Source organism: Gossypium hirsutum, chromosome D12, assembly GCF_007990345.1.
Source record: "Gossypium hirsutum isolate 1008001.06 chromosome D12, Gossypium_hirsutum_v2.1, whole genome shotgun sequence".
In the NCBI taxonomy this organism is placed as follows: Eukaryota; Viridiplantae; Streptophyta; class Magnoliopsida; order Malvales; family Malvaceae; genus Gossypium; species Gossypium hirsutum.
The window spans coordinates 2,353,613-2,380,304 of NC_053448.1; the positions used below are offsets into that span (position 1 = coordinate 2,353,613).

A 26,692-nucleotide genomic window follows, 5' to 3' on the forward strand; every position below is an offset into this window, starting at 1 on the left:
GCTTTGGAGATTGCTTATCCTCTTATCGTAACTTATTATATTCCTTGGTATAATTTGTATTGATTTACCCTAAGGATGTCTTAGGCTATCTTTAAGTGTGGAAGGAGAAGGTAATGATTAAGTAATTGGCTTGCTACTTTGTTAAAAAAGATATGATGGATGATAGTCTCAACAGTTTACTGGAGGTGGATAAAATGAAAAATGGTAGCCAACTTTTTTGGATTGGGAATATCAAAATTTATGTGTAGAGGAGGTGGCAAAAAACTTGACAAAATCATTCAGGCTGAATAATTGGTGGAAATATAAAGGGAAAAAAAAAGTTGTTAACTGCTTAAGCTGAACCAGAAAATTCATATAGAATCCTAGAATCGAACCTGAATGATTTGATTATGAAAAGCCAAGCTCTAAAAGTTGTTATGAAATGGTTTTCCATCTTCCATAAAGTCTAAAAACAACTTGACTAGCCTGAACCCTATCTTGAAAATGACTCAAAACCTGACATGACCTAAACCCCGAATCCAGCCCCTTCATTTGCCACCTCAACATACAAGTAATCTTGCTATGTAACTTGTTCCTGGGCTTTTTTTGCTGTTCCTGCTGTAGAGACTTCTGAAGTGGAAGGCTTTGTCTGCACTGGTATTTACATGAATTTCTGGGTGTTGGGTTTTTCTATTGTGGATGTGAGCATCAACAATGTGTATACATCATTGCTTATCTTGTGTGTTTCTTATGGGTGTTATGCTTGTTGGATACACAGAATTTGGCATTTTGCCCTTTCACCCTTATGCTCTATATTGATATAATTGTCCTTTCAAGTTACAAGTGATGTTATATTGTTTTGTTTTTTAACAAGTACCTCATGTACATTATTTCATGTAATTTAGAGGCTTGTCTGATGTAAAAGTCTGTGTTAGGTCAAGGGTCGGTTTGGCACTGCTGGGAGAAGCTTCTCAGGCAGTACAAAGAAGATTGGGCAGATGGTGAGGCATTTACTTGACTTTTGAAGATCTCCTTCGCCAGCATTACGACCATTTCGGCTAGCGCAATTACAGGTAAGTATATGAGTTATGTTGGTATATCTTTCTTTGGGGTTAGGTTCCTAATCTGTTCCTTTTGCAGCATTTTTTGGTCGTGATTGTTTGCCGCTGGTTTGTTAGTTGTGGTCTCAACTGATGATTAGTCAGAGGCGTTGTTCGAGTTAGAGATGGCATTTTCTTTCCCATTTCTCCTGAAATTTTGGCCACTCTTGCTTAACTTGGTATTCCATTCAGCCATGTCGTCCCTATTTTCCTAAGCTGCTGTTCTTTTTCCTCTATTTTTTTTTCTGCATTAGATTTGTCTAGAGTTATTCTAATCTTCAAACTGTTCCATGCACAATATTAGATTTAAAATCACTGGAAAAAAAGAATTGTGTGATACGAGCCTTTGCTGTATTAAGCTTTGTAACGCTCACTATTTGCTGGGTGATTGGATCCATACATTTAATAGAGAATCTTATGTTTGTCAAACTTTAAAATACGTTGCACTCAAACAACTTAGTGCCTTCTTTGGTCATCTACAATCTCTTTCTTTAAAAAAGCAATGTGTTTCAGCTGATTCTGGACATGATGAAAGACTCTTCCTATAGACATCCGTCTACTTGGTGCACTTGCTGAAAGGTTATGTTGTTCTTTGAGAAGGCTTTGCTGATTATGTTCTTTATGTCCTTTGTACGTGAAATTATCTTCCTTATCAATATCGTGTCGAGCTTTTGCAGGCTCTATACAAAGAAATGGAATCGAAGGTGCTTCTCAAAAGATGGATGCTAACTGTTCTGTAGTTGAAGCCCTCATACACATAATAATAGTTACACAGCAGAGTGATAAAATATATCTGTGTGTGGTTTTTCTATCTACTTGCTTTGCCCTATTTTTGTCTATTTATTAGGTCTAATGTATTTTTTTAACCTTTTTAGGCTGCTGTTGGAATATTGACCTATGCCCTACAAATTTGGATGTTCAGTTGAAGGAGTCAGGTATTGGACATTTGATTTCCTATTGCTTTACGTGATTCTCTAGAGCTTTTATGTTGCTGTAGTTTTCTGCTGTCGTTCCCAAATTACTATTTCATAGCCTTACTCAAATACAAAGGCTTGTCAAAATGGGGAAATGAAAAGTATTACATGTTTGTATTTATTGGTATGAAACTGCAGAGATGGAATGTCTCAAGCATCATGCCAAAGCACTCAGCATCAGCCACATCTTGTTCTAGAGGCTACACTAGGTATCAACTTAGCACGATACTTTTTATTATTGGTTATATTCTTTCTTTTAACGCTTGCATGCTCTTGATTACCGTATTCTTCAAATGAAGGAAGAATTATCTTAATTTCTCTAAAAAAACAAATAAAGATTGCTGCAGGTTATTAATAGGAGGCATATTGTAATCTGAGAACTTCAAATTCTCTTTGTTTTGTGGGACAGTTGTATGTTTAAGGTTTATGAATATTTATTATTTTTTCACCATTCTTATTAGGAGAAAGATTTTTGCAACGCTTATTGTTTACACATTGTCCAACTTAGAACGGGTGTGGATCTTTATCAGAAATGAAAAAGCAAAAGTCTTCTTGAATTAAAAAAAAAAATTATCAGTGCAAGAAAACATCAGTAGTCACACTGAAGCACTTACTGTAGCAAACAGACACTGATGGTTAGCACCTTCTCTTCATTTTTTTTTCAATGGTAAATAATGTGTATGGAATATTTAGGATCAGAGTTTTTTTTTCTTTGAAGGTCTTTTGATAGACAAAGCACCTCACTTGTTCTATTGAAGTTTATGTTTCTCTTCACCTTTTTTTTTTCAAAGAAATGAGTGTGTTTCCACTCTGGAAATTATTGTTGGTTGCAGTAGTAAGGTTGTGTAAATATATCGATTATCATAGTATTTTGGTTTCATTTGCTCAAGTAAAAATTTCACATATCTTTTTTGTACCTCATAGTAATTGAGCTTAGAAATATATTTTACTTCCTATAGTTTCTTGAAACATTTTAATGCATTGCGTATGTTACAGGACGGATGCGATGCCTTGCTGCTTTGGCTCGATGGGAAGAGCTTAACAACTGTGTAAAGAGTATTGGACTCCAGCTGAGCCCTCTGCTCGATTGGAATGGCCAATGGGTTGTTTATGTTGTGTAGATGCCAAGATATCAATATCATGCTTGTATTTATGAGTTTATATTCTAGGCTGCAAATGCTGCTTGGAATATGGGAGAATGGATCAATGGCGGAGTATGTCTCTCGATTAGATGATGGTGATGAAACCAAACTTCGGGGTTAGGGAACACTGCTGCTAGTGGTGATGGAAGCAGCAATGGTACATTCTTCAGAGTTGTTCTATTAGTTCGGAGGGGAAAGGTAAGTTTTCTATCCGTACTCTTCCTTTTTCTATTATTCTTGTGAATGCTATCATTACTTCTCTATAACATTCTCAGTATGATGAGGCACGCGAATATGTTGAGAGAGCTAGAAAGTGCCTAGCAACAGAGCTTGCTGCTTTGGTTAGTCTCCACAGTCCTTAAAATTTTGAACTGCTTATTAGATTGTCTTCTGGGGTACTGTTTACTTGTTTCCTTTGGCATCATTCATTTCATTCTTTATTCTTTGTTGGAGTGACAATTATAAGGTTCTTTCTTTGAATGTAATGAAAATGATGAAATTACATGATAGAACTTTAGGATCTCCCCCCCCCCTCTAAAAAAAAAAGGAAAAAAGAAAAAAAAAAACGGTTTAGGTTACTGGATGAATAGTAGTTTATTTCTAATTTTTTGTAGCAGTTCCTTGAAAGGTACCATTGTGATTTCTAGTTAAGAAAGTTTACAAATTCTTTTACGCTGACTTCATGATTTTTAATACCTTCTTCTTAAGGTTTTGGAAAGCTATGAGCGTGCTTACAGCAATATGGTCCGTGTTCAGCAGCTTTCAGAACTAGAGGAGGTTTATTCTACATATATTTTTGGATTCAGTTTGTTGCTTTTTAGTTCTTTTCGGTAAGCAAGAATGATACTCAGGGAAGCCATCATTTATTGCAGGTCATAGATTATTGCACGCTCCCTGTGGGAAATCCAGTTGCTGAAGGCCGGCGTGCCCTAATTCGCAATATGTGGACTGAGAGGATACAAGGTGCAAAACGTAATGTTGAGGTAAACAATAACATTGGCAAAGTGTTTTCCACTCTGTCTATTAGTATTGCTATCGTTAAACTATATTCAGTGGGTAGTTTTTCTGTATATAATACTATGAAGTTATAATTGGCAGACCGAAAAAGAGAGAAATTCTTTCTACCTTTATTTTTATATAATAAATAATAGTTTTAAGTGCTTATTTGTTGTCCCCATTCTTTAATTTCCTCTTTCATTTTTTATCTTTTCCTTTAATGTAAGGATGTTCCAATATTTACTTCAAGTATCTTTTTCAAGGTGATACGAGATTGAGCTTTATTTCTATGGGATCCCAGCTGCCTCTTTTATTTCTCTAGAAGTCTCTTTATCCTCCCTGCCAAGCTTCCCTCCCCACTGCCGTGCCTTTTTTCACTGTAGCACTTGTATTTTGCTTTAGCTTAACATTGTTTAGTGACTTTCTTAAGAAAACATTATTTGAGGTCTGCATAGGTCAGTATGGAAAGATTTAATACTTCAGATTTCAGTTAGGATGGCAGCTCAATCTGTACTTGCTGACAGTTGTCTTATGATGCATGTTTACTATCTAACAAGTTTGTATTATGGTGCTAATCTTATAGGCAATTGAAAGGGCTATCCTTGTAAACCAGCCTCTTTTGGCTGTTAGAGCTGTTGTTCGCTAAGTATTCACATTTTCTCAAGTGGAATGAGTTTAGTGCTGTTTGTACTCTTTCCCTGCTATGTGTCTCATTATCATTATGCTTGTTAGTTGATTATATTTTCAAATATGCAGGTCTGGCAAGGTCTTTTGGCTGTTAGAGCTCTTGTTTTACCTCCAACTGAAGATATTGAAACCTGGCTCAAGTTTGCTTCTCTTTGTCGGAAGAATGGAAGGATAAGTCAAGCTAGGTCTACCTTAATTAAGCTCTTACAGGTCTCTACTTCTTGCATTTCTAAACCTGCCAGAATATGAAAGTGTGCTTATTTTCTTACTTTGACCTTATTTTGGATGTTGCATAGTATGATCCGGAAGCGTCTCCTGAAAATGTAAGATATCACGGGCCTCCTCAAGTTATGCTGGCTTACTTGAAATATCAATGGTCGCTTGGTGATGATCATAAGCGAAAGGAAGCATTTGCCAGACTGCAGGTATCCTCTTTCAATCAAGTGCACTTCTCTTTGTTCTAGCTTGTCTTGCATAATCTACTATAATGTGTACACCTTCTGGTGAGCATTTACTACTCATTTCTAAGTTCTTAGCAGTTACACGATTCACATCACCATTGCAGAATTTGGCTAGAGAGTTTTCAATTTCCCTAAATATCCAATCTATTGCATCAACTGCTTCAATGAGTGGTACAAATGCAAATGTTCCACTCCTGGCTCGCGTGTATCATAAACTTGGAGCTTGGCAGTGGTCACTAGCACCTGGATTGGATGACGATTCCATACAAGGTAGCTAATAGCTTGGTATTACTTCTTTGCAGTATATTTCGTCATTTTCATCAGATTACTTGTTATGGAACCAAATAAAGGAAGCATTTTTTATTGGTTCATGAATGCTTGAAATTTTTATCTTTTTTTTTCCCTCTTGGTAAATGATTTTTTATTTTGGTCCATAGAGATCCTGACAGCATTTAGGAATGCCACTCAATGTGCGACAAAATGGGCAAAAGCATGGCATGCATGGGCGTTGTTCAATACAGCTGTCATGTCTCATTATACTTTAAGAGGTTTTCCAACTATTGCCTCTCAGTTCGTTGTTGCAGCTGTCACTGGATATTTCCATTCAATAGCATGTGCAGCAAACACCAAAGGTGTCAATGACAGTCTACAGGTATGTTGACTGTATAAAAGGTCATTTCAAAATTATGTTTTAGCAAAATTTAGGCTTAATAATTGTACATATTCTTCAATGATTGCAATTGTTGTTTTCTTTGGGATCTTACCTATTTTCTATTACCTTATCAACTTCTACTTTGATAACTTGGCGGGGCCTTTCTAAGCATTTTTCTTAAACTCTATTATTTTTTCAGGATATACTTCGCCTTCTTACCTTGTGGTTTAACCATGGAGCTACCTCAGAAGTGCAAATGGCCCTACAGATAGGATTTTCCCATGTTAATATCAACACTTGGCTAGTTGTTTTACCTCAAATAATTGCTAGAATCCATTCAAATAACCATGCTGTGAGAGAACTCATACAATCACTTTTGGTGCGAATTGGGCAAAGTCATCCTCAGGTTTGTCTTGATTATTTATGTTCTTCTTCAATATTTATCATTTAAGAATGTTAGCCAAGTAGTGTATGAATTGCTTTGAAAGCTTAAAATCCTCCTTTTTTGTGTTTATCTTACTATTTGTTAGTCCAAGTAACAGATGTTAATTTGCATTTATATATGCTTCAAGTGAAAGTATGTTATAGAAAGTTATAGGAAGAGTTCTTTTCATGGGAAATTGTATTATTGGGATTAAAATGTTGCTCACAAGTAATGAATGGAATTTGAGATACCCATGAGGAAGAGGCAATGTGGAGTACATTCATGTGGACAAGCAGGATGAGAGAATAGGATGCAATACAACTGTGAGTCTGTGTGAAAATGGAGAGTTCTGGTTGTTGGCTAGTAAGTATGAAAATGGAGAGTTCTGGTTCTTTTATGGTAGTACTAGACGAGAGGATGCAGTAACTAATGAAATGTCTGTAGCTATACTTACAAAATTGTGCCAAGTATCTAGAATTAATCAAGAAAAAGGGACGATCTTGTTATACTTAAAATTTGACAGTCACAACTACCATGGCAATCAAAACTTTTTCCACTGACCTCTAAACTTACGATAGATGCCCAAATTTAGTTACAGAAGGGAAATCTTAGTATCCTCATAGGGCTTCGTTAATATAGCCTGCTGACATAGCCTAATCATGATTACAACATTAATTAATAATAGTAATAAATCTGATACTGCTATTGATCTCATGAGAGTGTCATTCCTCTAAATTTGGGTTTATTGCCACCTGTCCTGCTGAGCTAACAACCCTTTTAATCTTAGTTGGCTGGATATCTGATGAAAATAGTATGTCATGCAAAGTATTGAAATTGAGAGTCGAACACCTATTGAAAAATGGCCTGTCTGTACCAACCTTTGGGCAGTGTTCCTTTTTCAGTATTTACATGTAGGCAGTGCGAATTACCTTTTTGTTGAACCTCATGAGGGTCTTGCACTTCTTCCAGAACTCTAGTCAACGACTTGAAATCACCAATTTTGAATTGAATATATCTGTTATTCTGTGGCATAGTATAATGCAAGAAACTAAATGCTCAGAATAACTTTCCGTAACTTAATTGGAGCTCTTGGTGCTGTAGCTACCTTGATTCAAATTGTTTTGAGCCTCTTTATTTGCTTGACTGATTTAATTCTTGTTACAGGCTCTTATGTACCCTCTTCTTGTTGCGTGCAAGTCCATAAGCAATTTACGTAAAGCAGCAGCTCAAGAAGTGGTTGACAAAGTACGTCAGCACAGTGGTGTACTTGTGGATCAGGTTAAATAATTAAAATTAGTTTTTGTTTTATTTTGCTTCATTGTATTTCCCTTAGTTATTTTCTTTATAACTAGATTTCATCTATACATAGGCACAACTGGTATCCAAGGAACTAATCAGGGTTGCAATACTTTGGCATGAGTCATGGCATGAGGCACTAGAAGAAGCTAGTCGTCTATACTTCGGCGAACATAACATTGAAGGGATGCTGAAAGTCTTGGAGCCATTACATGAGATGCTTGAGGAAGGGGCAATGAGGGACAATACCACCATAAAAGAGAGAGCATTCATCGAGGTTTCTTATTGTTTCTTGCTGTTAGCAAGTTTTTCCACACTAGGGATTTTCTGCAACTTATGTATATTCAGCTCAATCAATGGAATTTTGTATTGTATTTAATAGTGAACACTCCTGACCTTGTTGCATACTTTGGTGCTATGAGTCATATTTTTCCTGATATATTGAAATCCACCTTCCACTTTAGGAGATTTTGAGATTGTGTGTTCATTTAATTCAATTTATTTTCATCGTATTGTAGGCATACCACCATGACTTGTCACAGGCCTATGAATGCTGCGTGAAATATAAGAGAACTGGAAAGGATGCCGAGCTTACGCAGGTATGAAATGTTTGATGATTAGATTACTAGATTATAAAAATATTGGAGTCTTTCCCTAGGTGATTTTGGGGTATGAGAAACTATTCTACTTGCCCAGTGTGAACAATATTGTTGTTATCAGGGCTGATTAATTGCCTAATTTTGGCAATAAAACCAGTTGTCCGTACCTTTGCTTGTAGTCTGACCTGATTTTGCCACCTACTTATGTGGAACCTCTTCCTTGAATCTATCTAGCTTTAGGCATGTCCTTCAAGGCATTTATAAACACTCATCTGTCAAATAAGGATGCTGGTTAGAATATATTGGTGGTTCATCTGTTCCTTTTTGCCCGTGGGTTACCAGAAGCATGAGATATCTCCTAATTATTTATTGAATTCATCAGGCATGGGATCTATATTATCATGTTTTCAAGAGGATAGACAAACAACTTCAAAGTCTTACTACCCTGGACCTGCAGGCAAGTATCGCTTTCTTAATTTGTTCACAACTAACGCAATGACACTAAATTTTCATTTTACGTGCTGCAGTCTGTTTCTCCTGAGTTGGTGGAATGTCGTGATTTGGAGCTTGCAGTTCCTGGGACATATCGTGCAGGTAAGCTCAATGGTTGTTTTACATGGATGTCTTGGGATAAATCTAAGTCGGCTAACTAGAAAAATCCATTTCTTATTTTCAGAATCACCAGTGGTAACCATTGCATCATTTGCACATCAGCTTGATGTCATAACTTCCAAACAACGCCCTCGGAAATTGACTATTCATGGGAGTGATGGTGAAGATTATGCCTTCTTACTAAAAGGACATGAAGATCTTCGCCAGGATGAACGTGTCATGCAGGTATTATCAAGTTTCTTTTATGTCCCTTTTTGTATTTCAGATTCATGCTTGTTGATTCTATGGTTCATGTGCTGGCATTTGGAGGCTTTCATTGATTCTGCTGTCCTAAACAGAACTTTAATTTAATATTTTCATACTTAATGTATGGGGCTGATATCTTTTGATGGTCAAATTGTCAGCTTTTTGGCTTAGTGAACACTCTGCTGGAGAACTCTAGAAAAACTGCAGAGAAAGATCTATCTATTCAGCAATATGCTGTCATTCCACTATCTCCAAACAGTGGGTTGATTGGATGGGTCCCTAATTGTGATACCTTGCACCACCTCATAAGGGAATACAGAGATGCCAGAAGGGTGGGTTGAAGATTATCAGATACCTCCTTTTAGTTCTATAGCTCAGCTAGAATTGTATTTGTTCATAGATGATGGTGTTATGGCATAAAAATCACATTTAACTTTACATGTACTTCATGGTTTCAGATCACCCTAAATCAGGAGCACAAATATATGCTAAGTTTTGCACCGGATTATGATCATTTACCACTCATTTCTAAAGTAGAAGTATTCGAATATGCTCTACTAAATACTGAAGGAAATGATCTGGCCAGAGTACGTGATCCTGATTGTCATATTTATCATATCATTTTTCCAGTAACATTGATTGACTTTTGACTATATACATCTGGATTGGCTAGGTTCTTTGGTTAAAAAGTCGTACTTCTGAGGTGTGGCTAGAGAGGAGGACAAATTATACCCGAAGTTTAGCTGTAATGAGCATGGTATGTGCTTACCTTCTTAGTCCATAATAACTGCAAGATTCTGGCTGTAAAAGGAGCTGGCACTCTTCACATTTAAATTAAATTTATTAAGCACTGGGTCCCACTATGCAATCATATTGTCCGTTCTTATGATGGTGATTAATGGTAAAAGGTTTGGATTGCCACTTGTTTGAAGCCATATTGACCCTGATATCTACTGGAAATATAATCTACGATGTTTAGTTTCGTCATTTGTTTTTCCATTCAATTGCTTGATTATTAAGTAAATTATCCCGCTTTGGCAAAAATCAAGATAACTCAATGTATTCCTCATTGTTTATGCAGAAAGAATTTGCTATAGACTTCTATGCCTGCTTATCTATGCTAGTAACATGGCATGCAATCACACAATTCTACCTTTTAAGAAACTTGTACGATTAAAAGAATTAGCAGACTTAACTTTTAGCATAAAACTGGAGCTTTATCCATTATTACTTTTAATGTAATACGGTGATATCTCAATGCTACAGATGACTTTGGAGATCTTATATTGCAGGTCAATTATTTGCCCAAAAACACCTAGAAAGTAGAGTGTTGATGTTATTTTATATGTTGAACATCATTGTCTAAACTTACAATTTCATTGTGATTTTGAAATAAGTTGATGATGAATGGCTTTTCGCAGGTTGGTTACCTCCTTGGCTTAGGTGATCGTCACCCAAGTAATCTCATGCTGCATCGCTATAGGTATAAAAATTACAGGAAGTTGTGTTTTAGTTATCAAGGATTTATGTACTTCATAGTCTTGAATCTTGATACTGTTTTGCAGTGGGAAGATTCTACACATAGATTTCGGAGACTGTTTTGAAGCCTCTATGAACCGGGAAAAGTTCCCTGAAAAGGCATGTCCAGTGAAACGACTACCAAGTTAATTTTGTCATTATTTTGGGTTGAGGGGTGGGGGAACGGGCTCTGTATCTTCTCTCTGTACAATTGTTTGTGTATGCTGAGTTTAATTCTTTTCATTCAGGTTCCTTTCCGCTTGACTAGAATGCTTCTGAAAGCTATGGAGGTCAGTGGTATTGAGGGAAATTTCCGTTCAACATGTGAAAATGTGATGCAAGTTCTCCGCACAAATAAGGATAGTGTTATGGCTATGATGGAGGTATGAACCTCTAGATTTTAAATTTGTGCTCTTTTTGCTCCTATAAAGCTTTTGAACAAGGCTAAAGTTTATTGATTGTTAATCATACTGTGGAGAACTTTGCAATTTTACTAGAAAAAAAATGAAAAGAAGTAATTATGGTTCCGATGTGGGACTGCAGGTAATTTACAACAGATATATGTAGTTTATCAGAGAATGTCTCTCTCTCTATATATACATATATGTATATATGCATATATATATGCTGATTGTGCTATGTTGAAATCCATCACTATGATGGGAATATTTTATATATATACTTTTGTTTTTGGCTTCATGTGCAAGTTAGAGGAAGTTGACTCTCAAATCAAATCTTCTTCAGGCATTTGTTCATGATCCTCTCATTAATTGGCGTCTTTTCAATTTCAATGAAGTCCCTCAAATCTCAATGTTTGCCAGTAATCATGCCCCTGCTGTTATAAACACAGAAGAAACTGCTCAAAGCAAAGAGCTTGGTCAACCTCAGCGGGGGGCACGTGAAAGGGAACTTCTTCAGGTTTTATGATGTCCCAAGTTTTGCTATTTCCTTTTTTGTTATTTAATGTTTGTCACATGATGGTGCTTAAAAACCAAATTACTCTCTCTCTCTAGGCTGTCAATCAACTTGGTGATGCTAATGAGGTATTGAATGAGCGGGCTGTGGTGGTTATGGCTCGCATGAGTAACAAACTGACTGGACGTGATTTTTCATCTTCATGCTCATCAATACCTGCATGTTCCATGCAAAACGTAGTCGATCACAGCACATTAACTTCTGGAGATAACCGAGAAGTGGAACATGGTTTGTCCGTAAAATTGCAAGTTCAAAAGTTAATTCTCCAAGCTACATCACATGAAAATTTGTGCCAGAACTATGTTGGGTATGATGCTCTGCTATTTCTCTTCTTTCCATGTTTATATTTTTGGTGCATGTCTGTCTATATATGTGTTCTAGAATTTTGTTAAAAGGTATATATTGGATTTTTATATACATAGTAGGATATTAAAATGACAAACAGGAACGCACCTCAACATATTTTGAGTGTGTACCTATTCTTCTCTTTTTCTCTTTTAGGTTTGATATTCTGTTCAATCTTTGTCAAGTATCGGGCAAGTCCAGTTGGTGTCCATTAGACTTATTCACATATGATATATAAATTTTATGCTTGCTGTGGATGGGTAGTGCCCATTGATAAAGTTAATTAACTCACTCAGTCACTAACTAATCTCGACATTTCCATGCTCATTTCCTGCAGGTGGTGTCCTTTTTGGTGATCTCAAGAACAAAAAAGAAATGGTATATTTGTGCATAACATTTTGTATACATCTGTAATTTATGTGTATATAAAGTATATATTACAGATATCTCGTCTCTTTCTGGCCATGTATTGCATACGCATTATTTTAAATTAATAATTTTTTGCAGTTTTCTCACGTTATTCTCATCGACTACATACGACTCCTTGAGGTTAATCAAAATCTACTTATTTCGATAAAGGATTTTTTTTTTTGGTTACATTTTTAATTGGTTCATAGATAAAAAGATTTTACATTTTACAAAGGTTACATTTAGATTTTTAATTTTCTTTATAAAATTTAAAAAAAATTGAATTTAATTCCAGTTTTTTAGATAGCGAGTTTATTTGAATTAAAAAAAAGTATTTTAATTTTATCTAAAATCAAAATTAAATCACAAATTCGAACCGACCTCCAGTGTATGCCCTTCGGATCTAACGGCTTCGATGGTGAAATGGAATTTAGAGAATATATTTATATTATTGCTCGCAGATGTTTAAACACGGTTGGATACTAAGCGGTGAGATTGGTTGTCCTACAAAAGTATTTATGGTTCTTCCTAATTTTCAATGGAACAGAAACATCTTGTTGGTAAAAGTACTCCACTCCCAGTGGAGTACAGTGTTAAGTTTTAACCCCTTGTATTCACGCGCGGCAACGTACACCCTCGCACGTGTTACCTTCATATTGAGCGGAACTTTTTCCTATCAATTAAAAATTAAATACATAAACAAAGTTGTCTTTGTTATTATTTTGATTTTTATAATAATTTAATAAATATACACTTATATGACTCAATATTAATTTTAATTAATTAAATTTAGAATTTTTTATATAATAACAAATAAATACAAACATAATGATTTTTTTATAAAATTTAAATTATTTATTAAAATATTATCTAACATATTTTATCATGAAAAATATTTTTAAATATAAATAAGATTTAACTTAATGTTGTTAATGATTATGTTTCATTCTCTCATTGTTACAATTGTATTTAAATCTAAATATACTTTTATTCTTGCTGCTATAATACCTAAACTTACTCTCACGATAACTAATCTTACCTTCTCTGTTATTTTGAATCTCACTCCCATGAGTCCCATCCAACTAGCCTTAATGCCTCCCATTGTCAGTTTGTTAATGATGCAGATTTAAAGTGAGCCACTCATCACCAAAGGCCGATGCAGTTCAGTTTGTTTGCTGTACCCAACCCAACCACTCCACTTGACGACAACTTTCTCTGTTGTTGCTGTGCAGGAAAGTGGCTTGTGTTGTGTCGCATGCACCCTGTCACCTGGTACTTGACCGCTGAGATTTTCCGCTCCTGTCAAATGCCAGGCGCTCCCCCTCTCTCTCTACCATTCTTTTTTCAAATAATTTAATGCGTCAAAACAGGCAACGAGGAACACGAGGCAATCGCACTGTTTTTACTTTTGTCCCTATCTTATTTCTTTCATTAAAAATAAATAACTATTCCGATCTCCATTTGAGTTGAGAAATTCTAATCTCCCTTCGTAAACGCCGCTCATTTGCTAAAACTAGTAAACAGATTTCATCTGAGATTTCTATGAAATAATTCGAAGGTGACTTCATTCCGCTGTATCCAATTAACCACTTTCCTTATGCTACACTAATTGATCAAAGCTTTAGTTTTACATATAGATCCACTGTGCGATATATTTGAGCCTGGTTTTTCAAGCCATGGCGGTAGCCACCAGCGATTCAATTCTTGCTCGTAGTCTGATAACTGATAGAAGATCCACAAATTTTGGTCTAAAAAATGAAGTTTGTAGGGGCAAGGTCGTACCTTGCAGGGCTGGAGGTAAAGTCAAGGGCAAGGGAAAGGGTAGGGTGGAAGTCAAAGCAGCAGTGCAAATTGGTGGTTTAGAGGAAGTAAAGAAAGCAAAAGAAGAAATGGGTTTGGATGTAGTATCGGAGGAGGAGTTGCGAGAAAAGGGTTTCTTGGGGATGAGGAAGACAAAGCTTGTTTGCACCATAGGGCCGGCTTGTTGTTCACCGCAGGATTTGGAGAAGTTGGCATTGGGTGGAATGAATGTGGCTAGGCTTAATATGTGTCATAACACCCGGGATTGGCACCGTGATGTGATTAAGAAGATCAACCAGTTGAATGAAGAAAAGGGGTTCTGTGTTTCTGTTATGATCGATACTGAAGGTAGTCAGATCCATGTGCTTGATCATGGTGCTCCTTCTTCTGTGAAAGCAGAGGTATGTATTCCTTTCTTCCCCCCTTCTTTTATTTTCTACGACTTTAGAATCTGTTATAGTTTGCTCTAATTGTGGGAAATACCCTTTTATGAGAAGAGTGAAACAATTTTGATGGCTTGATTCCTTGTTGGGATACCAGGAAGGTTCCACCTGGTTATTTACTGCTCAAAAGCTTGAGGGCTCCCCTCCATTTACAATTCAGGCTAACTATGAAGGTTTTTCAGAAGGTACTGTCCTTTGGTGTTAATAATCATTTCAACCAAAGACTAATGGTGATATTTTTATTTGAGATTAGTTCTCTATCAATGTATTGTGTATGGATGGCAGGTATTGAAGTGGGTGATGAACTTGTGATTGATGGTGGAATGGCTAGCTTTCAAGTAATTGAGAAAGTTGGGAATGATTTGCGTTGTAAGTGTACAGACTCCGGTCTGTTTCTTCCTCGAGCCAAATTTAGCTTTTGGAGAAATGGAAAGCTTGTAGCAAGAAATTCTGAGCTTCCTACTCTATCAAAAAAGGTTCAATTCATTATGATTGCTTTCCTGCTTTGATTTTGGAATGTCTCTTAGATATTGAATTTAGTTTAGCCAAATTGAGTTCATGGAAGTCAAACTGCTCCTCATATTGGTCTTAACCAGCTAAAAGCTATAGTAGCATATAATTTTTAGTCCTGCCATGCTTTGGGAAGCAATATAATTCCTTTTAGTGCTTATAAACATAAATGATATTTCATCAAATCTACAGGACTGGGCTGACATTGAGTTTGGAGTTTCTGAAGGTGTCGACTTCATTGCCCTCTCTTTCGTCAATGATGCTGATCCTGTTAGGCAGTTGAAGAACTATCTATACATGAGGTCATCCAGGTCAACATTTTCAAATATCATCTTGACTATATATTTACAATGTGTCTGCATTTTTTTTTTTCACTTATGTTAGTATCGAATAAGAAAAGTTGTAAAATTTATTTTTCAGACTAAAAGTAAAAAGGGTTTTCTTCTATATGCCTCTCAAAGTTTATGAAAGTCGAACTTTTCTGTGTGCAGATCCACAAGGGTATTGGCAAAGGTTGAGAGCTTGGAATCACTACAGAAATTGAAAGAGATTGTAGAGGCTTCCGATGGAATCATGGTGGCTCGTGGTGACCTTGGAGTTGAAATCCCTTATGAACAGATTCCGACAGTTCAAGAGGAAATAACTCGTGTTTGCCGAGAAATGAACAAGCCTGTTATTGTAGCTTCTCAACTTCTTGAATCGATGGTTGAATACCCTACTCCAACACGGGCCGAGGTAATATCATACTCCAGCAGATGTTACTATTGGTATTTGCTTATAAAAGAAACATCATAGGTAACTGGTATTTAGGGAGAAATTTCTTTGTAAATATATTCTTCTGCGGTGCCCATTCAGGTTGCAGATGTTTCTGAAGCAGTTAGGCAATATGCAGATGCCTTAATGTTATCTGGTGAGTCGGCTATTGGACCATACGGGCAGAAGGCACTTTCTATCTTGCAGATGGCTAGTAGTCGAATGGAACTATGGAGTCGGGAGGAAAACCGACAAAGTATTCTTCATCAGCGCCGGCTTGGTGTGTCATTGCCTGATCGCATTGCTGAGCAGATCTGCAATTGTGCTGTTGAAATGGGTATTTAATTTTATCTTCATTAGCCTTACTCGAACCATTTTATGCTGTCATAGAGTTAGATTCGTTTGCATATATGGTTCTTCATTAGACTTGTCTGAATGTAGGAAAGCTCTGATTCTAATCGTGTGCAATCATTCTGTGCAGCCAATAATCTTGGAGTCGATGCCATCTTCGTGTACACGAAGCATGGACAAATGGCATCACTCCTCTCTCGTAACCGTCCATACCCTCCCATATTTGCATTCACAAGCGACAATGGCACCCGTATGGCTCTGAATCTTCAATGGGGAGTAATTCCCCTCCTTGTTGAACTGTCAGATGACGACATGGAAGCGAACATTTCAACGACCATTGAGCTTATAAGAAGAAAAGGCTTGTTGAAACCTGGAGATGTGGTTATGGTGGTCTCAGATTTAACGCCAACCCATATAAATTCCACCGCGTTTCAGTCCATCCAAGTGAAGACGGTTGTTTAAGGACACTACATTGCTACTGTAGCTACATGTTGATCCTTTTGGCTTATGTTCATAAGTTTGTTTGCTTTCACATACGTTTTCCAGTTGCTATTCATTGTTATGGCACTTTGATTTAAATCTGTCGATTTTGGATGCCTCGACTGAAATTGAAAATTTCTTACTCAGAGAATTAATTGTGATTTTATTAAAAAAATCAATCTTCAACCAAGATCCGTCTCAAATTTCGATATTGATTACATTTTGTCCTTTTCCTTTAGGAAAAAAATCTGATATTTTATGTTTTTTTGAAGGAATGGAGCAATGTGAAGAAGTGTGTGTGGGTCATAGCATAGGAGATAGGTGTTTACGATTATTTACAAACCACAATCCATAGCCACAAAGTCCACCTCTTTCTCCCGCGCATTTTAGTAACCCAAAGCCCTCCCGCTCTAATTTGCGCTCCCTTGGTTTCGCTACCAAACAACCACCTGCTGCTCCTTACTTCCTACGTACCTCCTTTCTCTCCACACCTTAATTTCCATCAACCTTTTTGTAAAAAAGAAACTCCTTTCCCATTCTTTTGCTAGAAAAGGTGTTCAACTTCCTTTTATTTCTATTTTCTTCATTTTAAAATTCTTAATATTTCCACTTTTTTTTACAAAAAAAAAATTTATTTAAAGGTTTAATGCTGAGAAATAAAGGCAAATTAAAATGGTTTCTCTACAGATTCTGAACCCTGTCTTCTCTTCCATTTCGATTTCCCAGTCAAGTTGTCCTGGAAAATCTGATTTCAGGAAGAAAATTCTCAACTTTAATAGTTGTAGAAGCTTCAGGTCCTTGCATAGGCAAAGATCTAGAATCTATTGTGCTACTCAAGAAGGTGACAACAAAAGCAATGGTATGTTCTTCAATTTCTAAACCTTTACTCTTTTTTTTTTAATTATTTAGATAAAATTGAAACTAAGCCGAGTTAAGCCCTTCACAAAGAAATTGAAAAGCTTTGAGAAAACTAACGAAGAATACATTAAAAAAAAAAGATGAACATAAATAATTCACGGGGGCTTGTTAATGCTTGCTTTGAAATTCGTTTGAAGTGGGTGCTTCAATATCTTTAGGGGCTCATAAGTTGGGGTGTGGTGTTTTTTGTAATAGGGGAAGAGCCTCCTGAGTCGCTGTTTATGAAGGAGTTGAAGAGGAGGGGGATGACGCCCACTTCACTGCTGGAGGATGCCAAAAGATCCAATTATGAATTGAATGAGGATATGAAAATAGGGAAAGAAATGGGGAGTTCCACTACAAGGAATGCTGTCTCAACTGAATTCGAGAAAAGCTTATCTAATCAAAGGGAGCGATCCATGGAATTGAACAGTGAAGGCCTTGAGGTTCGCTGAATTTTTATTAATGATTTTGCGTTGTCTGCACTGATAACCTTCTTGCATTTTCATTGCCTTACAGGATCTTCATGAGTATCTTTTTTAAAGATTTTCTTTCTTGCACACTAATATGGTTCATCTTGCTAATTTGATTTGACTGCATAAATTGTAAATTTACCACAATTATATACATTCTGAATTGGAATGGTAGCTAGATTTTCAGAGTTTTGAAGAAAAACGAGAACCTGACTTCACTACATTTTCAGTGTTTTTATTTTGTCAAAAGAAGCCGTGGTCAAGGATAACAAAAGGGATTGTGGGTGCTGAGGGTTGAAGCTAGCTTTTACGGGTGACTTCATGAACTAACTAACCTAAGCCTCGGGTTCTTCACATTTCCGGTGTTGTAATTGCTTATTAAACATTTAGAAAATGTGACCAATTTTCTCTTATCTTCCTTTGGGGATTGTTGTAGAACCAAAAACAACTTTATTTACTCGTGCTGTTTAGTTGAGTAATTTTGCTGTTGACCCGGTTTTATTTTAATTTCTTTATATAAACTGTCAAAACATGAACTTCTGTTTTCATTGTTCAGGGGCTAGTTCCACGGGCTAAACTGTTGCTAACACTTGGAGGAACTTTCTTCCTTGCCTTTTGGCCTTTGATCCTTTTAACTATCGCATTCTTTTCCGCCCTCTACCTTGTAAGCTCCCTTTCTTTCACTCTTGGATTTTGCTATCATTAAAGAATATAGCAGTGGTTCCAGTGGGCTTAGAGGAAAAAACCATTCTTAAATCTCTCATATTGTATTTTCCATTGCTTTAATCTAAGGTTGGAAATTTTTGTATACACTATCTCCATGTTTATTTGACCAGCTTATATTATTGCATTGATTAGTATCATGTACTGTTCTCATTACCCTCAAGAATCACCTTGTTCTTCATTGTATCTTCCTTTAAAAGTTTGGTTATACTTTTGGTTTATCGTATCTCTCTTATATGCTAAAGCCTTGCTACTTCTTTTGCGGATTTGCATTTGAAGTGTTGCCGGTTCTCTTCGTCTGGATTTGCTTGTTATGAAGGCTATATACTGATACTTTTGCCTTGTGCAGTATTTTGGACCATCATTCATTCATAACGGAAATAAGACATCAGTTTCCCTGCCGCAATACATCGACCCTTACGAACTTCTGGAAGATGAAAGGATTTCTGAAACAGCCCCTCGTTTAAATTGAAGAACAACAACATACAGGAAAGTTCCTTGGACTTAAAAGATTACAGGTTTATGTAGCATATTTCTTTCACCTCCTGTAGTTTTGTTGTCTTTGTAAAATCCTCGTATATTGGTAGGAACTTTTCACTCCAATTGAAAGCTCCGTGTCTTTCATACTGTTCCATTATCCAATTTGTTTGCCAAATTCGCTTCAAATATAGATGGTTATATTTTATGTTTCTTATTAATTTGCATGCTATTGTGGGAAATTTAGAGGGAATGATGTTGAATTTGAAGAAGGGAGGGGCCGGTCAACTGATATTAGCAAAGCAAGTTTATTTTAATTTGATCTTTAGGTTCCATATTAAATTTAGAGGGAAGGATGTTGAATCCGAAAAAGGGAGGGGCGAGTGGTCTTAACTCTAGCAACGGGAACGCATCCAACATTAAGCCACTCATTGCTAGGGTCAGACCACCTGCATTTCAACGTGAATATTCCTCTGGCTCCAAGTGTGAACATTCTTTTCAGGGATCATTGGGGTCTCCTTGAGCATCACAATCTCGTACTGTAACAAAAGGAATAATAGAATAAGTCTACTTTATAATGACAATCCATTGGTAACTACCTGACATGTCACCACTATTAGACAAAGAAACTTTTTCTATAAATATCTTCCATGACAATGAGAAAAGGAACCCCAAGTACTCACTCCTTGCACTAAGTCTCCTTTACGTTCACAATAACTTTTTTCCTTGTCTTTTTCTTCGACTCTCCACCTGTTTAGGTGAATCGATCTCTTTTGCATCACCATTTTTTTTCTCTGTGTCTCTTCTTTTGTCGATACTTCTCATCAACAGCTATTATTTTTTTATTTGCATTTTTATGAAAAAAAAAACAATGGAATAATGAAGAAATAGAAAAAAAATTAAGTATGAAAAAGACAAATTTTGGGTAAAAGTACTTTGGAGGCCTTGTACTAAAAGTTAGATTGCATTTTACTCTTCTTAAAAAATGAGCAAATTAGTTCCTACACATTAGACCAAAGAGCAAATTGGTCCTTCTACTAAAAAATTCACCCATTTCTACTGTTAGAAATTGATCCATGTATATCAAAATGAGGTTATGTGACATACCAAATTTTACCGTCTGGTTATCCTGTCAACCACATTAGTTTTTAATAATACAAGTGAATGATATTTTTAACAAATTGATCAATTTGTTCTTTGATTGAACATATAAGGACTAATTTGTCTATTTTTAAATAGAGAGATCAAAATACAATCTAACTTTTAATACATGATCTTCATGTTACTTTGTTTTAAAAGTCAACGGAATAATTAACAAAAAAAAAATTTGATTAAAATAATTATGATAATTGGTGACAATTAAAAATTAGCCCATTTGGAGATATGTATACCGTAACCTACATGCCCTTCAATCTTTAACTTCTTTTCCTTTTTTGCCCTTGAATGTTGAATGTTGAATGTTGAATTTAAGAGTTGAATTTTTAATATTAAATTTTACAAGTACTGAATTTACGCTAGAAAGTTGTTTTGATATATTAAAAAAAATACCAAATATATTTATATTATTTGATAAAATTAAATTTTATTTTTAAAATTATTTATTTCTTAAATTTAATCTTATTAATATAATTTATTATTTTATTTTGTATTGTTTTGGATAAAAGTACATATATATTAATTTGAATATTTCACTCTTTTTTTTAAAAATTATTTATTTCAAAAACATATTTTAAATAAAGTCAACTTAATATAATATTTTCAACTGAAAAAGTAACTATCTAACTACTTATATTGTTGAACACTTTTTGTTAAAAAATTCTATTAATTAAAAAATATCAAACACATTTAAAAAATTCAAGATTGAAGTTTTTATTTTAAGTGAAATGTCAATTTTCAATATTTTATCAAAAACACCCTAAGTATAAGATTTATTATATTATTTTTTTAGTTTTTTTAAATTTTATTTTTGTTTAACATTTAATAAATTTATATATTCTCTTTTATTAAAATTTAGTCCAGCCTTTTTTTTATATTTAAAATTCAGTATTTTATATTATTTATAGTTGATCTTTTTGCAATATAATATATAAAAGAAAATAATATATTATATTATTATAAAGGTTAAAATATGTCATTAGTTCTTGTACTTTTCAAAATTTAGTAATTTAGTCCCTAAGAATTTAGTGTTTTTACTTTTCAAATTTTAGATCCAAATGTTAACAACTTTAAATTATTTTTGTTGAATTTGTTGGTTTTACATTTTAAAATTAAAAAAAAAAAAGACTCACTTGGTAGCTATATAATTAACCTAAATTTGACAAAAAAAAATTAACAGTATAACAGTTGGACCTAAATTTTAAAATCTGAAAAATATAGGGACTAAATTCCTAGAAATAAAAGTACAAGGACTAAATTCTAAATTTTCAAAGAGTACAAAAGTTTATGGCATATTTTAACTTATTATAAAACTACAAAATATGATAGATCAAGTTCAAATATTAAATATTAGAGTTGAAACTTATTTTATAGATCTCATTAAAGGTTCTGATAATATTTATTCTTTCTAGCACAATACCTAGAATTACCCATAACCCCTCCCCAACCCATAAATAGGAGGATAATGCGCTTCCGCACACTCAAACCTAGTGGCGAAGCTAATGGGCAGGCAGGACCTTGACCCCCCTAAAATGGAAAATTTTTCATTTAGGCCCTTTATAGTTTATAAAATTTTGAATTAGTAATGGTAAAATTACACTTTGGCCCCCCAAAATAATAAAAATTTGATTTAATCATTTAAAAATTATAAAGATATAGACAATTAAAATGGTGAAATTGTATTTTTACTATCGTAAAAATATACAATTTAATTCCGCGCCCCCCCAAAAAATTTTTTCTAGCTCCACCACTACTCGAACACACAAGTTCCTGTATTGGCAACAATACACATACTGATCGAATTAAGATTCACTCCACAACTTAAACAAATAACTTAACTCGTAAACAAACCTACCACTCACTACTATTCTATGCTTTATGGGCATGCCATTTAAAGTCATCATAAATTTGCATTACAAGTTTGTCCCCTTAATTTGATGCACCTCATCATGACTAAATATTAATAATATCCTTATGATTATCTTTAGTTTGCTAAGGATTAGGGAAAATATAATTTTATTAGGTATGGTATTAAATAGGGAAATTACATTAGGAGAATTAAAAATGAGTTATAAATTTTTAAAAGAGTTAAAGCGCAATTTCACCTTTATATTATCATGTAATTTTTTAAAATCTTAATGGTTTAAATGATAATTTTATCATTTTCAGAGTCAAGTAAGATACTACCAGCCAGTGGGGCAATTATATTTATATATATATATACTATTAATAAAATCTTTGACTAAGTTGGTGTCACCCTCAACTGGATTACCAACTCGGTCAGAAGTTATTTGAATGTTTTTCTGTAATTAAAATAAGTAATACTATTCAAGGATATTTTAGTCTTTTCACTTAAAAAAACCAAGAAAAATATATATTATGGGATTTGAACTCATGTCAAGTGCATTAGTAAAACCTATAATTTATCACTCAATTAAAGCTTTATTTTGACGTTTCTATACATTTTAATTTTATCATGCATACTTTACTATCTCTATCAGTTGTATATATTAATAATGTATTTGATTGAGTTGATATCACAAGTTAACTCGACATCAACTCAAGACTTATGACAACACCATAATTAACAATTTAATCTATTTTTTTCATTTTAGTAACATAAATATTTCATATGTTATTATTAATTAGTTTTAAACCATACGTTTCACTATTTTATTAAATGTTATTTTTAAACAGATATTTTTATATTCTAAATTTCTGATTCTTGTACGTATACATATATAATAGGATTTGTGGGTGAGAGAGATTAATGATAATTTTATTTTTTCAAAGTATTTTAAGCTACATTTTTTAGTTTGGGTTTCGCATTTACATTTTACAAAATATAAATATATAAGATACATTTTTTATTTTTTATTTTTTTTAAAAATTATTTATTATTGAGATTCTAATTTCATCCAAAAAAAAACTATGGCAGAGTAAAACTAAGTATAATCAAAATTAAACCAAAGATAAATGAAGATGATTAATTAGTAAAGTCAACTCTTTTTTTCCTTAAAATCCTAGATTCTTTAGTGATTAATAATTATGCTCCTTCACATGTGTAATGATACAATCCTCAGAATAATAACTAGGCGTTGACAATACGACAAAAGAAAAAGAAAAAAAAGGGCTTCAACAAAACATGTTTCTAAAGCTACTACATGTTTTTTTTTTTAATCATCATTTGGTCAACCTTTGATTGCTTCTTTTATCCAGCCAATAGGTTTGATTGGGTATGTCCAAAACAAAAGTTAATTGGCTAAATAGATGGATTTTCTTTTAATTTAGCTGGACGAGCTTTTCTGTTGGACGCGTTTTTTAATAATTACAAAGAAAGCGCGTTCAGTTGGACACACTTATCTTGACATGTCAGCAGAAAAGTTCGTCCAACTACGTGCGCTTTCACATTACTGTGAAGAAAGCACACGTAACTGAACACACTTTCACACACACTCTCTAAAAACGACATATTTTCTTTTACATATATGACTAATTTAGCCAATTAAAATTCCTTCACGGATAAACCAAAGCAAGATCTATAGCATGAAAAATATAGAAGTATTAAGATGAAAAGAGCTATTGTAGAAAACATTTCAGTTCAATTTATTTACATATTTATTTTTGAATTTTTTATTATTATAAATATAATGCATGCATAAATACAATACAAATATATATATATATATTTGAACGATTATAATATAGAATTAAATTAATATAAAGCACAAAGGACCAATAATCAATAAGAACTAAACTAAACCCAAACATAGCATATGCACATGGTAAAACTTAGAATCACACGTCATAATTGTGTATGATGAGACCCGAATTTAGATACTCAATAATCCAAGGCATTCGCCTTAGCCAACAAGTTAAGGCCTTATTAACATTTACATAATCTTTAATCCAAGGTTAAGGTGAATTTTTTTTTATATTTATCGAAATTACAATTTTATAGTTCAATAAAAAAAAGAGTTAAAATATCTTTATACAAGGAATTTGGAAAACTACTTTCATTTTTATCAGGATTTTTAAAATTTACAAATATATTTATTTCAGTAATATAATAGAGAATTTCAAAATTTTATCTTTAAATCCCTATTTAAATTCCACTAAGTGAATTTTCAAAATACCTTCCATTAAATACATATAGTCCTGCTATACAATGAAAATACACAAACTCCAAAATGTAAAATTTTCTAATTCCAATATTATATTTTATATTACTAAAAATATTTATATATTTTTACAAATCTAGTCATATTTATATTACATATTTTTTATGATTATTTTAATATCATTATTCTTCTTTTAGAATTATTTTTATCATATGAAATTTTAGTAGCTTAAACATTTTTAAAATATTATTTACGCAAACTAAGGTAGCAAGTATCGTATCAGTTTAATACTGATATTTATTAATATCAATACGTTTTCATGTATTATTTCAGGTTCATCGATGTTTTTAAATATTTTTAAATGTATATTTATAGTTTAATTTTTAGTTTTTGATAAATTATATATTTTTTGGTCAAAAAATAAATTATATTATATATATATGCAAATATATCTCAATTACATTAATATTAATATATATTTATTTTAAAATTATTAATCTGGTTCAATAATTTCATTTAATAATTATTAATTTTAAATGTAATTGTAGAAAAATTAAAATGATTAAGATAAAAAATTTAAAAATTGATTTAAAATATAAAAAAAAACTTTGTATCAACCGATATGTACTAGTACAAGTTGATATTGACTAAAATGGGTTGAACCACACCGAAATGGTCAAAACACATTGAAGTTTTGATCAAAATAGAATATAGACTATTTGATATCGGTTTAAGATTATAACAATATGTATCGCCTGATTCGGGATATTTATATTTAAAAGAAAAAGAAAAGAAAAATGGAGTTTCTAGAACTACTAGTGCCAAAATTTTCAAGGATACATAAATTTAAGTAACTAAGATGAGGATACCTTTCTCCAGAATAAATGATTATTTTTTAATATTTTATCAAAGTACAAATGGGAATCTTCTATAATAATATTGATAATTGTATTTTATTACCCACTTGCCCTTCAACCTTCTTTTCTTATTTGCCCTTGAAAGTTGAGATTTTGTATATAAATTAACCCACCCCTGCACGGTCGTTTCAACCCATCATTTTCTCCCCCAAAAACTCACCTGAGAAACAAAGCAGGAAAAGAAAATATGAGTTGCAAGGTCTGCGCCTTCTGCATGATCCTCTTCCTTCTCTTCTTCACACTATCTTCTGCAGCTGCTGCCTCTCGCCCACTTCAGCATCCCAATCCCAGTACCCCAATCCAAACCCAGAATCCGGTATCTATGTTTCTATCTTTTAATCTGCTTTAAAAGAAACCCTTTTTTTCAGTTTGATTCGGTTCATAATATCATTTTTCTCATGAATTGCTTGTGAAAACATGTCAGGATACGGAAACAAAGAGGGGTGAAGTGGCTGATGATATCTGCCGAGGAATTAAAGAAGAAGAAGAAGAAGAATGCTTGATGAGAAGAACACTTGCAGCTCACGTTGATTATATCTACACCCAGAAAGCAAACCCTTGACAGCCTCTCTTTTTCATATTTATTTCATAAATCATATATACTTTTTTATCAGGTTTTAGTTGGAAAAATATAGTGTTTTGTTCTTCTTTTTCTTGTAGGAGAATTTCCCTGGTTGTTGAACCAGTATTGTAATACATGGCATAGAAGGAAGATACTAGTGAATATTTTATTTTATACGTTACAATCATTTTAATTACCCAACGTTATATATCCAAAGATTTCTTATGTAATTTTAGGAAGGAAAGGCAAATTAATGGAATATAGACGTGGGTTTGGTTCGGATTTATGTATTTTATATTTGTCTAAGTTCGGTTGGATTTGAAATATAGGTTTAAAATTTTGTTAAAATCTGTTTATATTTGTAAATAGATAACATCCTGTTCATATTATTTTTTAAAAATTTTAAATATATTTTTATTTATTAAAATTTAATATATAGTGGTTTTAACAATTTTTAATATTAACATCATAGTAGTGATATTATATACTACTATAGATTTAACTTTTATGTGTTATAATTTTCATAATATATAAAAATAGCATAACATAAAATATTACTAACTTAAAAAAGAATCGGGTCGGGCTGAGCTCAGAATCTTGAATGTCCAAGCCTAAA

The 26,692-nt window shown here is 33.6% G+C and overlaps 4 protein-coding genes across 6 annotated transcripts; all 4 read left to right on the top strand.

Moving 5' to 3' along the window:
* The first annotated feature begins 3,262 nt into the window (after positions 1-3,262).
* Positions 3,263-12,521, top strand: LOC121224619 (serine/threonine-protein kinase TOR). 2 transcript variants are annotated; one of them, XM_041108195.1, is made up of 24 exons: positions 3,263-3,393; positions 3,471-3,536; positions 3,904-3,972; positions 4,068-4,178; positions 4,948-5,088; positions 5,175-5,303; positions 5,444-5,609; positions 5,777-5,991; positions 6,191-6,397; positions 7,580-7,693; positions 7,785-7,988; positions 8,230-8,310; positions 8,693-8,767; positions 8,838-8,904; positions 8,987-9,147; positions 9,327-9,500; positions 9,627-9,755; positions 9,842-9,925; positions 10,590-10,651; positions 10,734-10,806; positions 10,935-11,069; positions 11,431-11,604; positions 11,700-11,968; positions 12,344-12,521. In XM_041108195.1, exons 3-24 carry the CDS (start codon positions 3,937-3,939, stop codon positions 12,360-12,362), a joined length of 2,826 nt encoding a protein of 941 aa, XP_040964129.1. In that variant the 5' UTR covers positions 3,263-3,393; positions 3,471-3,536; positions 3,904-3,936; the 3' UTR covers positions 12,363-12,521. The 2 variants fall into 2 exon arrangements, with proteins under 2 accessions (XP_040964129.1, XP_040964130.1); XM_041108196.1 differs by lacking the exons at positions 3,263-3,393; positions 3,471-3,536; positions 3,904-3,972 and adding an exon at positions 4,775-4,864.
* A 998-nt stretch (positions 12,522-13,519) lies between these two features.
* LOC121224620 (pyruvate kinase isozyme A, chloroplastic) lies at positions 13,520-16,850 on the top strand. Of its 2 annotated transcripts, none has more exons than XM_041108198.1 (7): positions 13,520-14,615; positions 14,755-14,842; positions 14,943-15,133; positions 15,360-15,469; positions 15,659-15,902; positions 16,023-16,257; positions 16,402-16,850. In XM_041108198.1, exons 1-7 carry the CDS (start codon positions 14,091-14,093, stop codon positions 16,731-16,733), a joined length of 1,725 nt encoding a protein of 574 aa, XP_040964132.1. In that variant the 5' UTR covers positions 13,520-14,090; the 3' UTR covers positions 16,734-16,850. The 2 variants fall into 2 exon arrangements, with proteins under 2 accessions (XP_040964132.1, XP_040964131.1); XM_041108197.1 differs by having other exon boundaries at positions 13,528-14,615; positions 15,360-15,478.
* A 163-nt stretch (positions 16,851-17,013) lies between these two features.
* Positions 17,014-19,536, top strand: LOC121224621 (uncharacterized). Its single transcript, XM_041108199.1, has 4 exons — positions 17,014-17,610; positions 17,865-18,094; positions 18,678-18,785; positions 19,194-19,536. Exons 1-4 carry the CDS (start codon positions 17,424-17,426, stop codon positions 19,314-19,316), a joined length of 648 nt encoding a protein of 215 aa, XP_040964133.1. The 5' UTR covers positions 17,014-17,423; the 3' UTR covers positions 19,317-19,536.
* Positions 19,537-25,609: 6,073 nt separating this feature from the next.
* Positions 25,610-26,358, top strand: LOC121224622 (phytosulfokines). The gene is made up of 2 exons (XM_041108200.1): positions 25,610-25,830; positions 25,939-26,358. Exons 1-2 carry the CDS (start codon positions 25,702-25,704, stop codon positions 26,074-26,076), a joined length of 267 nt encoding a protein of 88 aa, XP_040964134.1. The 5' UTR covers positions 25,610-25,701; the 3' UTR covers positions 26,077-26,358.
* The last annotated feature ends 334 nt before the right edge of the window (positions 26,359-26,692 follow it).